The 16385-nt window shown below is 45.1% G+C and overlaps 1 protein-coding gene and 1 long non-coding RNA gene across 9 annotated transcripts in view; one reads left to right on the top strand and one right to left on the bottom strand.

Annotated features, from left to right (window-relative positions):
• Positions 1 to 1024: 1024 nt before the first annotated feature.
• TFDP2 (transcription factor Dp-2) overlaps positions 1025 to 16385 on the top strand; it is a 53402-nt gene continuing 38041 nt past the window's right edge. For 2 of the 8 annotated variants that reach the window (XM_031596301.2, XM_031596299.2), the window contains exons 1-2: positions 1025 to 1179; positions 11960 to 12053. In XM_031596301.2, coding sequence (XP_031452161.1) covers positions 12039 to 12053 — 15 coding nt within the window. In that variant the 5' untranslated portion in view covers positions 1025 to 1179; positions 11960 to 12038. Of the gene's footprint in view, positions 1180 to 1605; positions 2028 to 6514; positions 6703 to 11959; positions 12054 to 16385 lie in introns of those variants that run through there. The other 6 variants (XM_090147335.1, XM_090147334.1, XM_031596303.2 and 3 more) reach the window with 5 other exon arrangements.
• LOC116230888 (uncharacterized) overlaps positions 8402 to 16385 on the bottom strand; it is a 51395-nt gene continuing 43411 nt past the window's right edge. Inside the window, exon 11 of the long non-coding RNA XR_016469624.1 lies at positions 8402 to 9869. This is a non-coding gene — a long non-coding RNA (uncharacterized LOC116230888). The remainder of the gene's footprint in view (positions 9870 to 16385) is intronic.

Genomic DNA, 16385 nt, shown 5'->3' with positions numbered 1-16385 from the left:
GGGTTTAGCACATGGAACATAGGAGTGCAGGCAGCCAGGCTCGCTTCTGCCCTTCCTTTCTTCGCAGCAGGGGCTGCTGCAGTGCCTCCGTGCTGCCTGGGGCCTCGGCAGCTGGGAAGGGAACGCTCCATTTTACATGTGGTTTTTCAGCGCTTTCATTTAAGTTTCTTACGTAACTGCAAGTATTGATAAAGGTCTTGTTGCATGTGACAGAGTATTCCGTGGAGGACGAAAAGGAGCAGAAAGCACACGGTCAGCGCATTCCTGGGCCTGTGATTAATAACCAGCTGTGAGCCGTCCCACGGAACTAAACAGACGGTTCTCGTTCCGGAGTTTAGGAGCCCTGTTTTACAGCCTGCTTCTGCTGTTTATTTTTTGTTGCGCCTGTAAAGCAGGACCAACCCAGCTCCGTGCTTTGTGTGCTCTATCACCGTTCCGCTGCAGCCCCGCCTGCTGCCTGCGCGTGCGGCACCGCACCGTATCGCTGCCCCGCTCTTTCGGCTCTCGTCAGCGCCTCCCGTTCGTGTCCTGTGAGCGAGAGCGGCGCCGGGGCCCGCGGGCAGCCCCAGCTTCGAGGCGCTTACCCGCCGGGCCGCGTGGGCCCGGGGGAGAATCGGCGGAACGGAGCCGCTCGGTGCGCGCCACGGCCCGCGCTTGCCGCCGGTGGCGGCGGTTCCGTCGCGGGATCGGCTGCCGGCAGGCGGGGCGGGCCGAGCCCCGTAGAGCGGGCCTTCCTCCCGGCCCCCGCGGGGCGCGGCGCCAGCATCGGAGGCGGCCCGCGCCCCGCCCTTCCGCCCCGCCTCCCTCGCACAGATCCCTCGGATTGGCGGGCGGCGTGTGTACACACACGAGGCGCGGCCAATGGCGCGCCGAAGGCGCCCGACCTCGCGCAAGGCGGCGGCCAATGGGAGCAGCCGCCCGCCAGACGCCGCCAAGCTTGTGCGGGGGAGAAGGACCCGGGCAGAGCGCGGCGCGGCGGCGGCGCGAGGCGGCGGTGGGGCCGTGCGCGGGGCGGGGTGCGGCGCGGTGGCGGCCGAGCTGGAGGCGAGGCGGAGCGCTCGCGCCGCCACGCGCCGGGGCTCGCGGCCTGCCCCTGTGGGTTCCTCAGCGGGGCCTCCTCGCGAGCGGCGCCGGCCCGGCCGGGAGGCGTCGTCGCCGTGCGGAGCGGAGCCGCGGCCGGTAAGCGACCGTCGCGTCTCGTCGCCTCGACGTCGCCGCCGGGCCCGGCCGCGCCGCCGCCCTCCTTCCTCTCTTCTCTCCTCCCGCCCGGGCCTGCGGACGAGCCGCCGCGGGGTCTCCGCCGGGAGGGACGGCGCCTTTCTTCCCGAGGCGCCGCTTCCCCCGCGCCTCGCGGCGGCCCGGCCCCGGCCGCGTGAGGAGGAGGAGGAGGCGGGCGGCGGTGCGGCGGCCCGCTGCCTGACACCTGCGGCGGCCGCGCGCTCGCCCGGCGCTGAAGGGGCCTCGCCGGAGCGCGACCGCAGCGCGGGGGGCCGCGGGGCCGGGGGGGCCGCGCCGCCAGGGGCGGGGAGCGAGCGGGCGGGCGCCGTGCTGAGCGCCGGGAGGGCGGCGCGGGGCGGAGGGGTTCGGGGCCGCGCGGTGTCTGGGGGAGAGCGCGGCGACCGCGACCGCAAAAGTTGGCGGCGCCGCGCCGCGGGCCGGCCTGTCTGCCTGTCCGCCCGTCCGCCCGCCGTAGGCCGCACGGGCTTCGCGCGGAGGTGAATCCCGGGGCGAATGCCGCCGTTCGGATTTGGGCGTGCGAACAAAGGGAGGAAAATAGCTCGCAAGCGAACTTCCTCGGAACGAGGAAGAAAACCGCACCTCGGAGGTGCGTCCCCGCTGAGCGCGGGGCTGGCGCTGCGGTCGCGCCGCGCCGTGCCGCCTTTCCCTCCCCTTCCCTCCCCTCACGTGCCGCTCCGCGCCGCGGGCCGCCTTCCCCGCCGGGTTGGGAGCGGACACAAAGCCAGGTGGTCGCGTTGTGCGGCGCGGCGGGCACGGCGCGTGGAAAATTAAAATGCGATGGTGATGCGGTGAGTGTTTTTATTTTGGAAATCGGTTCCGTTATTTTCACGCCTCTTTGTTAATGTTTCTAACAGTTGAGGGTTTTTTTTCCGGCTGCGCAGATGTAACTTAATTACGGTGGTAGAAATGAGGTCAGAACCGCGGCTGCTGTGTGGCACTGTGGCTAATCTCAAGTAGATGCGATCTCTTATTAATAAGATATATATATTGTCTGTGTAAATTGGTTCTGCTAAAAGAGAGACGAGGAACAGCTTCTTCCTGTCTTTGCCTGCCTTATGTCTGGTTCTCCTGATTGTGGCACTTTTTACCTTATCCACAGATGAAGTGATGGGTGTGCGTGGGGCAGACAAATGCAGAACTGCATCTCGGGACATTCTGCTGGTGCTCTGTGTGCACGGAGTTGTGTTTTTACATAGTCAAGCACTGCGTTTTGAGAGCTCGTCTTTGCGATGCCTGTAGGGTGTTACATACAGCGCTTCAAAGAAACGTGGAAGAGTAAGTTTGTGTCACAGAAGTGAACATACATCAAACAGGTGGTCAGGAGAGGGAGAAAAAGCATAAAAGAAAAGCATTCTTGTGCAGTGAGCCTGCTGCCTCTGGAAAAGCTAAGAGTAATAGATCTGAAAATGGTTTAGATCTGTACCAAGGAAGAGGTGGGAAACTATTAGATGTTAGTAGGTTTACCTCATGGGTGCGTTGAAGACTGACCACATCTTACTGACAAGCTGTTGGGACTTCTTGTAACCTCTTCCTTCTTGCACAGAAATTACAGAAATTGCTGTGCTAACAGAGCAGAAAGAAGCTGTTTGACCTGCGCTAGTTTGATAGAATCAGCATTACTGAAATCATATAGCACTGATGGGAAGGCCAGCTACTGCTTTAGAAGGTTCTAATGGGTTAGCTCACTTTACAAAGCAGTAAGGTGCAGCCTCCAATGCAGCAGCTAGAGCACAGCCATCCCATGTAAAGGAGCAAGCTGAGCAACACAGCTGGCAAAATAGTGCTCGTTTGCAAGGGGGGTGTTCCTTCTGCAGGACTCCTTGCTTGTTCCTGTTCTTGTGTGTATTGGACAGTATTGTAGGAGCCTCCTGTGCATCTGGAGCTGCCTGTGAGCAACCACAAAGTGAAGATAAGGCTTTGTATTTTAGCATCTTCCAGTGGGTTTAGCAAAAAGAGGTTCCAGCTTTTCATCCCCTTCAGGAAGGTGTGATGTTGCTCATTTTAAGTTAGCAGACCTTGCTGTGCCTGGTGCTGGTCTCTAAAATGGCCTTACAGGGCTATGGGAGGGAAGCTGCAACCTGTACCAGATAGGATAGATACTGACATTTAAGTTTCCTCACCCTAGTGAGGATCAGGATGAGCTCTTTAGTTACAACTCTTCTCATTCTTGGAAATCCGTTTCTTTTGATGTGCCACTTTAAAAAATGTTCTTAGAAATGCCTCAGTAAGTTGCAGTTTCTTACTTTGTATGCTTTTCCTGCATACTTTGTGAAGTAATGATTAAGAATTTCTTGTTTACCTTTCCAATTATATTCGTAGGACACGACTACTAATGAACCAACAGCGGATTGTAAAATAAGGAAAATAAGCTGTCTGTTGCCTGGTCTGGTGCAGGAAATGCTCTTGTGGAGATGGGGGTGTGTGCAGAGCCAAGGAGCCACTGGAACCAATGAGACAGGTTTACAACTGCAGGTGTTTGGTGGAGAGCAATCCGCAGTACCAGTGTGCGTATGACATGGAAACCAATGGTATGAATGCCCACTGCAGGGTTGGAAAAACTCATGTGTGCTTCTGTATGCTAGGAAGTAGTGTAAAAAGGAGCAGATACAGCAGTGGAATGCTGGCTTTATTACAGCTGTCTGTTTTGATTCTTTGTGTCTTTTTGTAGCATGCATTATTAGAATGAGAGCCACCTGATTTTTCCTTGGAGTAGCTCTTCTGCAAGTTGTTACCTTGCACTACTGGCTGCAGTAAAGGAACTCTTTCGCTGCTTTATCTCATTTCCTGTATGGAATGATAGTTTCCAGTAAGGAAGAAGTGGTGATGGTTGTTGAGGCTTTTCATATTCCTAGGTAGGTGACTCCTTCCCAAAAGAGTGTCTGTGACCCTAAGGTGAAGTTCTTGTTACCTTCCATAAACTGAACTCCATCTGTGAAGGCAGTTCTGATTTGTGACTCTGTTTTTTCTCTCAGAAGTTAGGGCATGCTCCTCTGTTTAGAAAACCTGCTGCTGGCAGGTTGGTCCCCATGGGGACACCCGTGAGCCAGAATGGCCTCCCAAGTAGAGAACCTTTCCCACGTGAGCAGTAGCTGTAATTACCAGAATAATTCTAACTGACCTATATTAGAAGTTAGAGCCGTAACGTGACCAACGGTTATGTGTAAGGCTAAGAACTGCATTTTAAAGTGAGCTTATGTCCCCGAGTGAATTCCAAAGGTGTGGGGAGGGGGGGAGTTCTCCATACGTTGTAAGGGAAGAGGCAACTTTCCCCTTCATTATCAACTTGAGCTTGAGAAACTTGAGAAATACATTTCTGTTCTCTGAAATGTATGCTCTGATTACAGCAAGCTTCAGTTTATTTAGAATCCAGCTTACAGGTGTAAATACACTTAAACAGTTTTAAAACTTAATAACCTCATACAAAAAAATGGTGGAATTGTAGAGTATGTGTTGGTTCTGTATAACACAGCAGCCTTCTCTTGAAACAAATGCTCATTCTGCACTTTGCTGTGTAGGGCACTGGGGATGCTGAGGTGTGAAGACAAAACTTCTCACTGCTTCCTAGTAAATTGTCAGAGCATGCTCACACTCCAGTGAACTCTCCAAACACTCAGATTAGTCTTCATACAAACACAACATAACCAACCTTCTGTCACATTTCAACCCGTAAGTTAATTTGCCATGTGTCATAAATGCTTTTTTCAGAGACTGAGTCACGGTGTGGTTCTGCAGGCCAGGCTACCAAGCAGCTCACTCAGCTGAGGTTTGGCTCTGTCCTGCACGTGGGCCTCGACTGTCTGACCTGCCAGGGGGCTGCAGCAGGCACAGTGCTTTCTTCTCCCCCCTTCTACCTCACCTTTGTGATGCTGATACCATTAGCAGCTCAGCTGGCTGAGAAGTCAGGTCAGTTTGGCAGTTCTTGAGAACATGTAGCATAGGGATGGAGTGGGAAATTGTAGGAAGTAAGAGAAAGTGGAAGGCCTCTGATGGCTTCGAGCGACGATAGCAGGGCAGGTTCTTGCATCAGTGCAGCGGGTTTTGTGGAGCTGCACCCTTAAGGTAATTAATTCTGTGTTCTGTTATCGAGATTTGAGAGTTTGTGCATCTCTAGAAAAATGTTCTTTTCCCTGTTTTGGCATTGTACCAAATTGTAACCAAAAAACTGAGGCTGGCTGGTTGTTTTTTAGCTTTTCCTGTTCAGTGAGTACTGTCGTAATCTTCAGTCCATGCAGGAGCAGGCTTAGTAATAGCTTCACACTAGGACAAAGCTTCTAGCAAACAGCAACATGTGGGAAATAGTCATTAAGTCTCTCCCTGTCATCAAGTTCTTTATCCCTATATAACGTGGTAATCTTTAATTATCTGCAGATGTAGAATCATCTTGAGTTCATCGGATGTTAAGATTCTTCCAGCTGCAGGGTATAGAGGGAGGTGTATCTCGAGAGGACACTTGGCTGTTCTGTGCATCAGTCACTGTACTGATAGCTCTGAAAATTCTAGAAGATCAAAATTAAAATGCATTGCAAGACAATATCCAGAACATTCTCTGGTGTATTGTACAGCATATAAACTGGTCGTAGGTAGTAAGAAGCTTGTGTGAAACCTCAGTAGAAAAAAAAAATCTGCTTTTCTCTTTTGCCTCATCCCTGGGAGTGCCCAGTGCTGGGATGGATGGGCACAGGGCAGCCAGCACACAGCAGGGGCTGCAGCTGGGTGGGCCCTTCCCCACAGCATTCTGAGCTTAACTGAAAGGGGAGCTAATGCATTATTGGTAATAGACTAAGATTGTCCTACTGAGGTATTTTACGGTCATTTGTATAGATAACTGCATGATCTGTTTTGTTTTGTTTTCAAACATCAGCACGCTGTTGAAATGAACATCTAGAAGAAAAAATGCTTTTGAAAATATGGCGTGTTCCTAACTGACAGAAAGCTTTAGTTTGTGCCGTTTGCTGACAGAAAGTGGTTTTACTTTCAGTCCTTCTCAATCTTCAGAGCTCTAGATGAGGTGATGCTTTTAAACTCACCTGTAAAGGTATTTTGTTTTGTTAAAAGTTCTGATCCCTTTTAACAGTCAAGGCACTTGGATTTGTTCAGACTTTTTAATCACCCTGACTGTTTTTTTGAAGGCAAACTTTTACTTTGTTCACAAGTTGTAGTTCCTGTCAGGTATTTGTAATGTATGTCATTGGTGGAGTTCCTAAGAGCTGCTTTTTTTGTAATTATTTTCAAAATGAAAATTGCTGTGTGATGGGTGCACCATGCCCCACTCCAAGTGATGAGCCAGGTGCTGTGTGGACATTGATGTACCTTTTTTTTCCAGTTTGGGGCCATGTCTATTCCTCATAAAAGGTAAAACTGAGACTGTCATCTGGAGAGGTTCAGGAAAAGAAATTGCCCAATGGGATCTTCTTGGAGATGTACAAAATCCAGAATTTCAGTTTCAGAATCTTGATAACAGAGGTGGGTTTTGTTCTCTGTAGTACAAATAAATTCATCTGAGAAGCACATACTGATTTTTATTTATTTATTTATTTATTACTAAAATTAGTTCTTTTTTACCACAATTTCTTCAAAAAGGAGTTGAATGCTGACATGCTTTTCAGGAAGGTGCCGCACTTCCTAGGAGCAGGTGGATTTCTGTTAGGTACACTGTGATTTTTAACTTGTACTGGTCTGAAAATGGAGATACAATGAGGCAACATGTGCGTAACAGGTGGTCTAATCCATGTAGATGCTCAAAACAGAGCTTGTATTGATTAATGAGGAATCTTTCTGTCGCTGCTGTCTTCTGAGGTCACTGTTGTAGTGCTGCAGCTCCAAAGTCAGCGCTACGAAGAGCGGTGTGAAGAACACGAGCTGTTGTCTAGCCGAGGCAGGTGTGATACGGGCTGGTTTTTGGTGGTGTTGGAACTGGTGACGCTTTCATTACTTGTAGCTGACCCAGCAACTTGGAATCGTTTCCACTTTGCAATACTCTCAATTGAGTAAATCAAAAAAGCATTCTTCAGTCATGATGAAAATCAGTTTAAATATCTTTACAGCTTTTTCTGTGTTTCATGAAGACATTTCTTTAGCATTTCAGGTAGTCTCAAACAGTTGCCTTAATTTGAAGGTGTTTGATACTGATATCATCCTGATATAAATTACGCTTTGTGTTGGGGGGAGGTGGCCTGTGAGGCTGGGGAAAGCCTGTGTGTGCTGCTGGTCTGTGTGAAGTTTTGGTGTGCAAAGTACTGGCCAGAATTTGAGGAAATTAAAGAAATCTAAGATGTTTGCTACCGATGTATTGTCAAGTGCTGAAAACAGACTGTTCTGGTGTGGGGCTTTATTCTTTTCAACTGCTAGGTTTTAGCCAACATATGTATCTTATAGGGATAAAGTACGACTTTGGACCATAGAAAGTGATGTACAGAGGAGTACAGAGGTAGCGTTTTTCTCAGATAACTGTTTCTATTCTGCAGTGTTTCTTGTACTGGAATTTTGCTTCAGTATCACTTCAGAATAGATCTGTCTTTTGACTTGTGATGAAGGATATGTGTAGAGAACTAAACTAATTAGACTGGAGCTTGATGATCTACATTGTAAATTTACTGTTTTCAGTGTCTTTTTAACGGCATCAGCAGAAGTGGTTGGGCAATGTAAGTTCTAGAAGAAATCGCACCTTCTTATGGTTATGGTTCTTATGGTTCTCTTCTCTCACAGAGCTGTACAGTACTTGACCAAAAGGTAAAATCATGGGAGTGGGGTATAAACCAAGATTAGATAATGGAGAACTTCAGTTCAAGTAAAGCAGTGTGTGTGTGTCACGTGCTTTGGGCTTTATGTGTCCTTGGTTCAGTAGAAACCAGCCCAGGAACAAAAAGGTAGAGTTTTGTTTCTCTGTCTGTGTGGTGCAAGCTGTCAAACAGCAATTCAGGATGAAGAGAATCTCCATTTTGAGGCCATCTGTGTAAGTTCTTTTGTCTGAACCTGACAAGGGGTCGTGGCAGATGGTGGGGTCACAAAGTCTGGCTTCTTGAGCTTGACAAAATGTGTTTATAAAGCTGGAAGAATACCAACTGTTTGTGCTGTCTGAAAAGCACTGTGGCAAGTGACTGTAATAGTTTATGGACAATGCCTTCTGGATCACTAAGCTTGATGGCAGATAACTTGTCAAAGATTAAACTAGCTTGCCTATCTGTCAGCAGGATGAAACTGACTAGAAAATGTTTTCTTAGCTATGTTTTATTTGAGTAAATTACTTGTAAAGCCTCTTGAAGTGAGACAGGGAAGGCAAATTGCATCGTGAATTTTGGGCCAGGGCTCCAGATGATGTACTTGGAAGGTGTGTGTGGAAAGAGGAGAAAGAGAAAGGAATGGCAGAATCCTAATTTTCAAATGTGGTGCAGATTGTATTTGTTCTTTGCTGTGGACTGTTGTCACTGCATGGCTTTTCTGTGGCAACTTTCCAGGCTTCAGGACAGCTAAACAGATCTGGTAGTCCCTTTTCCCCAGGAACATTAATAGATAACTCTATATTTTTCTCACTGTGTCCTTACCAGATAAAAAATGCTTCTTATGTTCTTAGATGTTTTGTTGTGGAACTAAAACTAAAGGCTCTTTTTGCTACAGTATGTCTTAGTAGACATATAGTGTGGTATTCAGATGGTGGAATAGCTCCTTGGTCACAGCTGCAGCAGATTGGGGCAGCAAGGGAGGTAGATACAGCTCATCCAGTAGGAAAGAAAGAACACTACCAAACTGAGTAGCATGTATTCCTTTAATAGCAGCTGAAGTGATACAATATCTGAATAAACTAAGAGATCTGTAGAAAGCCTGATGGAGTTCAAGGAGCATGAAATGAATGAATGAATGACTAAAAGGGTATGGCAACTGAAAAGGTTCATTATTCAAACATTTATTCATTCTCAGAACCATGAACTAGATAAATAGATACATAAATAAAAAGATGTGACAGTGTTTCCAGGTTCTCAGGTTTAGTACTTGAACATCTTTCCAGAACTATCTCCCTGAAACCTCTCAACTTAAACCTATAACAGGTGCTGCTTTCCCAGCTGTCAGCTGCAGGTGCTGTATGGGGCTGCCCAGCAGGCAGCATCAGCGTGGCTGCTGCTGGAATGGCCTTTTTAAAGGATGAGGTTAGGAGGGCCCAAGGATCCTGCTGCTCTGCTGCTTGTGGGAGCTGGGGAGGCTCCTGCTGTGCTGGGCCAGTTGTAAATCCAAATGCCATGCAAGGTAGAGGAGCAGAGGTGGCACCCGAAGTCTGGCTGTTGGTCGGTGGCAGCGGAGAGGGGGGCAGAGTCCGGCACTTCTCCCTCCCTGCTGCTGCAGCACGGCCTGGCAGGGTTGGAGCAGCTCTGGCTTAGGTGGTGACTTTCTTCAGGCGCTTGAGTGGCAGAGGCCCTGTGGGAGCCACTGTCCCTCTGCCTTCTGCTGCCATCAGGCTTCTCTCTGGCCCAGCAGCTGCTCCCTGCATGGCCTGGGCACCTGGGCTGCTGCACAGGTGTTTCTAGTTTAGATCTCCCTGTGGGGCAGGGGCAGCCAGGGCTCTTGTCAGGGCAACTCTTGCAGTGTTCAAGTAGTTGTGGATTATCTCTCTTTAAGTATGAGTGGCAGTAGAAGAGTAACTAAAAAATGCAAAGGAGAAGAGTTAGTTGCTATCAATTTAGGACTGTAAGATACCAGAACTAAGGTTGCTGAAGACAAACATGGATATTAAAAAGGTCTATCAGTCAGTTTAATCGTACAGTTTAGACTAAAACAGGATATGCTGTACACACATGGAAATAAATAAATTCATCATATCCTGATTTATTTATCTTTCTGTTCCATGGCTTCAAACTTGGATACAACCCAAATATATTTTATCCATATTTCTACTATTCAGGCTTGCTACCTCTAAAATGCCTGGCAACAGCCAGAGAAATAAATGAAGATCAGAACATGTACTGTCATCCTCATCTCCTGTATTACCAAAGTTTATTTCATTGGAACCTCCATCCCTCCCACCAAAATTATGAGAGTTGGTTTACGTGTGAAGCAACTGATGTGCCTTCCTACAAGCAGCAAGGGCTTCTTCCTCTGCCAGGAATTCAGGGACGGATGAAGGTCTTTTGTAGGTACAGTGTATTTTTCCCAGTTTGTTTTCATTTCTGGCATATGCTCTCTGCTTTCAGTAAGCACGGCTTCTGCAAGGGAGTAGGTGCATACCTGGGTGATGCTCTGCCATGCCAGCAGTCTCACAGAGGCTGCTCTGTAGGTCCAACCAGAATAAAGCCACAAAGTATGTTTTGCATGATGGCACAAACAGGAGATGTGCAACCCCTCTTTGATTCTTATGCTTTTATTGGATATTTTAGAAATCTAGAAAGCAGGCTAACAAAATCAGTGATGTTCCTTAAGCCTTTTAAATCACACCTCACTCTTCAGGATCAAGTGCTAACTCTGTAAAGGTTGAGATGGTGTCTGGAAGCAGGACTCGAGTGTATTCTGAGTTTGAGGACAACACTGGGCTGGAGGAGCTGTAGGCTTAAGCATTTGGCCTCTCTCAGACACAGGGTTTCAATTTTGAATGGTGCTGTGGGGAGTCGGGAGTTGCACTTGATGATCCTTGTGGGTCCATTCCAACTTGGGTTATTTGGTTCTTTCAGTCTGGTTCTTTGTCTGTATTATCCATAATCATGAATGCAGTGTCAGTAGTCTGTCATGAGCAACATACTCTACTGAAATCATTTTTGGTCCTTTCTTAGAAGGGAGGTGATGACACTGGTCGTACTCAAAGCTAACGGAGTTTGAATTTCAAAGGAAACGGCATAGATTGTACTTGCTTTTGCAGCTGGTGAGTCCTGCTGTAAGTGGTTGTGACTCACAGTAACCAGTTCAGGTGTTTTCTAAGATTTTTGTGAATCAATTCCACTCTTGAAAGTGTAAGCATTTCTCCCTTGCATGATCTAAGCATGATTCAAATGCCTTTTTGTCTCATTTGTTAACAGCAAGTTGCACTTACAAAGTGCTTTCAAAGTACTTGAAATTTTGTCAAATTAATTCTGTCTCTGAAATGGTTTGTGCTGCTACTGTTTGTAATTTGTTTTCCTTCTCTGTGAGACTTCTGGAAGATTTTTTTTTTTTTTAATGTCACTAAGTATTCTTCAGTTTATCAGAATGTCTCTCTTCCCTGGAATTTTACTATAATTCTAATTACAAAGGCTTGAAAATATTTAAAAAGTGAGTTTGAACAGGAATGCGTTTGGGTTTTTTTGGACGTTTCCTGAATTTGCTAAATGTTTGCTGTGGCTGTACATTTCATATTATTTCCTGCTCCTTCTCAAGATCTTTGTATGTGTGCTGTGATAGAATTAGAAGTTTTCTCAACTGAGAGTTAAAGACACAATGAAAAGATTAACTCACTTTCAATTTTTGGGGTCAGTCTGTATTTGATGTAAGTGTTTGCATGGCTTTAACTACAACACTTTAGTAATGGTATGATAAGCTTTGCTAGCACCATAACATATCAGGACTCTGTATTTAAGATTACATCTCAGAATATTTCAAGCATTGTAAATTTCTAGTGTATGTGCAGAATCTTCTGTTGTGGTGAGTAACTTTATTAAAAATAAACACATGCAAAATTTAGCTGTCCTGGGGAGATGCAGGGTTTGGATAGAGAGCTAACTGAGAATGTATTTTAACTCGTATGCTTTAATTTACTTTCTTACAGGGTGTTGGTTTTAAAGATTCTGTGAAGATGAAAAGGGATATCTTATGGTTTTACAGAATATAGAGCAAGACCTTCTGACATGACGGCAAAAAATGTAAGTTTATAATTCTGTAACATGTATTCCTTTTTATACCGATGTGCTGCCAGTCACTTTTGATTTTCAGAATTTGAAGCTCTTTGTGTTTTATTTCTTGAATGGACAATATTTTTGCATACTACAAACATCTTCTGCTGTATTTTATTCATGTAAACTAGTTGGATGCTCCTTAAGGATACAGAGTTGAATTGCTTATAGGTCAGGTTAATAATCAGGGCAATACTTTCTGCTGTTGTTTCCACTAGCATTGCTGCAAACATATCTGAGAACCTCTCATTTTGTTGAAGCACCAGAGTAAGATCCTACTGAGTCCCAGTCTCAAAACTGTAAAAAGAGCAGACATGTTTATTTACCAACGTCTATACACTCCTGATTTCTAGAAGACTCAGGGCTTTCCTGTCTGTTCATCTGCCACATTAGCTAGACTGTGGTGTGTTGTCCAGAAGCTCTGTCTTTTACTCTCCTGCTCCCAGTTCTGAGGAAGCTTGTAAAACGGATAGCATCCTGACCTTAATTTTTAGCCTGATTTGCAGTGCTTCTTAAGGTACACAATTTGCATACGGAATAGTTTTGATTAAGGTGATCATTGAGCAAACATCACTGTGAGCCCTCAGCAATATATTGCCTTTGGTAAAACATCCTGTGGTTTAATTAAATTTAAACAGGCTTAGGGTCCAACATGGCTTAAGAAGGAAGTACTCAGAACAAAAGTGCAGGGAATGTTAGGACGGCTTTCAGTTCAGTTGTTCAGAAGTGGCACAAGCTTTTGTGCATATTTTGATCAGTGTCAAGGCTATAGCTTGGTTAAATTAACTCTCCAGTCTTTGAAAGATCTTTTCTGTTCATTTTATTAGTAATTTTATTTGCTATGTAGTTCCAGGAAGGGCTTTCAGATGTCTTACCTATTTGATTCAAGCTTACCAATTCAGAGGATAAATTAACGTGTATTACTTATTTCATAGGCCATATTCAAGTGTAGTACAAATAGATAATTCTACTGATGGGATGTGGTTTTGACCTTTACTTTAGTATAGTCAAAGGATAAACAGCAGTGCCAATAAAATCCCTGGAGTGTTCTGCAGTATGGTCACATGCCCTGAAAGGAGTCTCAGGAGCCTCCTCTATTCCAGTAGGAACCCTCGATGCCTTCATGCAGAATGCAGTTGTTTGGGGCTTTGTTCAAGGGCTGCTCAGGGATTCCGTTTTGAAAACCTCTGATGACATCCAGGCTGGGCAACATACCCTTGTGCTGAATATAGAACCATATATTTGCTGTTAGGTACTTTAACTCAAGGCTGTAGTTTCTTCATAGAGTAAGCATTTTACTGATATGCATGCTATGCAAATTTCTACAACAAACTGTGCTAACCTAGTTTATATTTGTTAAATATACTTGTCTAAAGAATTTGGGGGGGGGGGGGGAGGAACCAACAACGAAAAGACTAAACCAACCAAACAACAACAACCAGAAAACAAGTGTAAAATCTGGAGTAACGATGTGCTTTCTGTCTTTATTTGTAGCACTTTTTCAGGATTTCCTAACCTCAGTTAGTCATTACTACACGCACTGGCCAGCAGCATCAGTCCACAAGTATTCTTAAGCTACTAGAAGGCCAAGGAGTGCTTCTGAAATTTAGAGCTGCAGGGTTTAGCTTGTATCTTTGGGTTTCTGCAGCCTGAAATCTGTTCTGAATGTAATGCTGGCATTTAATACACTGTCTGAAATGTTTTACTGACATGCAGAGGTTGAAGTGAAGCATAACTTCTGGATGGAGCTTATCAGCAGAGGTATCTCCATCTCTTTGTTGTGTAGAAGCATCAAGGAAAGAGATCTAGAAAGTACTGGAATTTGGGCATTTTTGGAGAAACTTGTGAAGGGTGAATATCTCACCAAATAAGTATGCACCAAGAAACTGTCACCTCTGTGTTCCAGAATCACTGCCCTGCATCTGGGACACAGTAGATGAGAGATGTTTGCTCCTAATGCATTGAGACAACAAACTACAGCAAGCGTGGGCTAAAATGTGTTTGTGATCTCACATGCACTACCAGGGTTGAGCTGCTTCGTCTACAAGAAACTTGTGCTTCAAACACAGAAAAATTTTCAGTCCACTGAGCACATACAGAGGTTGAGAATAACATTCCTTGTTACTACTTTTCCTTGCTAAATCTTTGAGTATGAGATAGGAGAATTATAAAGGCTGGGCTCAGTGCTCACTTGAGGAAAATGCAGAAAACTTCCTAGTATCTGTTTGTGCAACATTGCTTATGAAAAGAATCCCAATCAAACCACTAATGAATAACAAAATGGTGAATAAAAGTTTTGGATTCTCTTGGAGATTAAATATTTATGTGCTTACAACATGCAATGTACCCAGATGTCATTTAAGTTGCCTTGCAATGAATTTTTTTTATTCTTGTGTCATGTCTTCTCACCTGTTTTATACCTCCATTTCCATCTGTCCTTCAGGTAAGAAGGCACTAAAAATTGAGAAATATGGAAAACAGAGCAAGAAACTTATTTTTAGAACAAAATAAATAATATGCCTCAGGAAGGTTATTTGAATAAGAACTGTTAGTTTTGATTACCTAATCTGTATTTATATAAATGTACTTGCAGGGGGTTTTGCCATTGCTTCTTAGAAGGTGATTGTCACATCACAGATGAGGTCAGTTAAATGGCCATAAGATCCTAAAGAATATGAAAGTAGTCAGTTTGTTATTTCCTACCCATGAGCAACTTCCTTGTACTAGAATCTGGAATGATTCTAGGGCAGAGAGAACAAACTTTTCAGGTTGATAGGAGAATGAGTTTCTTGTACAAGAGGAAGGATTGCAGGGGGATCTTGGTAACTGGCAAGTGTGTTAAGCAGTGGAAAAGGCTGCTAAGTTATAAGTGCAACTTGTGAAGGTTTACCTCATCTGAGACTCCTGAGATGTTTTTATTTTGGTACGTTTCTCAGCCCCATTTGGAAACTTCTTAGTCACTTACTAGGAAATTAAAAAAAAAAAATAAGTTGCAAATATTTCATAGGATGCAAAGGCCTGCCAGCTGCTTGCTTTGTCTTATTTCGTGGTTGGATTTATCTTGTTGCAGATAGAAACAGGAAGCCAGCCCCTGCCATGCCCAGTAGTCCAGACACTGGGGCAGTGTACAAAGCAATATCATGAGTCATACAGAAAGTAATAAATGATACCTCTGTAGCCTGAAGTCTTTAAATATGGTCTCAGTAAGAATGAGTTACTTGTAGCTCAACTAACAACAAGGCCTGCTCCAAAAGTAATGCCTCCCATTTTATTTTGTTGGCCCATGGTGTCAGGCAGATGTTAGTGATATGAACCTTCCCACCAATGTGCTGTTATGTTCTGTTGATGTGTGACTGATGGCAGCCTGACAGAATGGTATCTGACATGGAAGTGCATGCAGAACAAAGGTATGGGAGTGAATTCCTCCATGTGGAAAAATGGCACCCACTGACATTCCTTGATGCCTTCTGACTGTTTATGGAGCCCAAGCAGTGGGTGTGAGCACAGCGAGGCAGGGGGCAGTGTGTTTTAGCAGTGGTGTCAGCAATGTGAAAGACAAGCCGTGTTCTGGACTGCTGCACACAGCTGTCACACCACAAAACGTGGAGTGCCTCGATCAGTGCATCCACGTGAAACAGCTGATGGTGGTGACTGCACTGAAAAAGAGCGCTTTGTAGCTGAGAATTTGCACTGTGAAATAGTGCCATATCTGTTGCAGTTTCCACAGAAATACATAAGAGGCATTACTTGCAGAGTAACCTACATACTTATTTTTTTTCCTCTTCCTTAAAATCCATTTTGGATTACAGCTAAAATCTACAAGTGGCTTATGTGAAATAGAAATTACATTTCTTCCATTTGCCAGGATATAGATCACTAATACTTTGATGGTTAAACTAAGATGGCCAAAAGCAGTGGTTGTTACAGAAATGCAGATAATGTAATCTGCAACCTCACTAACATCAAAATGAAACACTATAAAGTTCTCGTTCTGCAGTAGTAGCACAATATTGCATCAAATTTGTTGGTTTTTTTTTGAGGAGGAGCTTAGTTACAGTCATTCTTCTGTGAGATAAATGCTGTTCTTGATTTGCCACTTCTCATTTAAACTCTCGTGAAATTCAAATTTGTTTTCAAGCTCTTCTAAACTTAGAGGTTATTAAATGTAGAGAAGTGCACGCGTTCACTGGGTGCTCTGTACAACTGTGTTAGTAGGACCAGCATCGTGTCAGATGTTTTCTGTGCAGACTGAAATTTTATATTCTTTGGATCACAGAAGGATAAGACCAAAAAAAAAAAAAA

The sequence above is a fragment of the Phasianus colchicus genome, chromosome 10 (genome assembly GCF_987193195.1).
Source record: "Phasianus colchicus chromosome 10, bPhaCol1.hap1.1, whole genome shotgun sequence".
NCBI classification, from domain to species: Eukaryota; Metazoa; Chordata; class Aves; order Galliformes; family Phasianidae; genus Phasianus; species Phasianus colchicus.
Note: the sequence above shows the minus strand (reverse complement) of the source record. Positions and strands in the feature narration are given on the sequence as shown.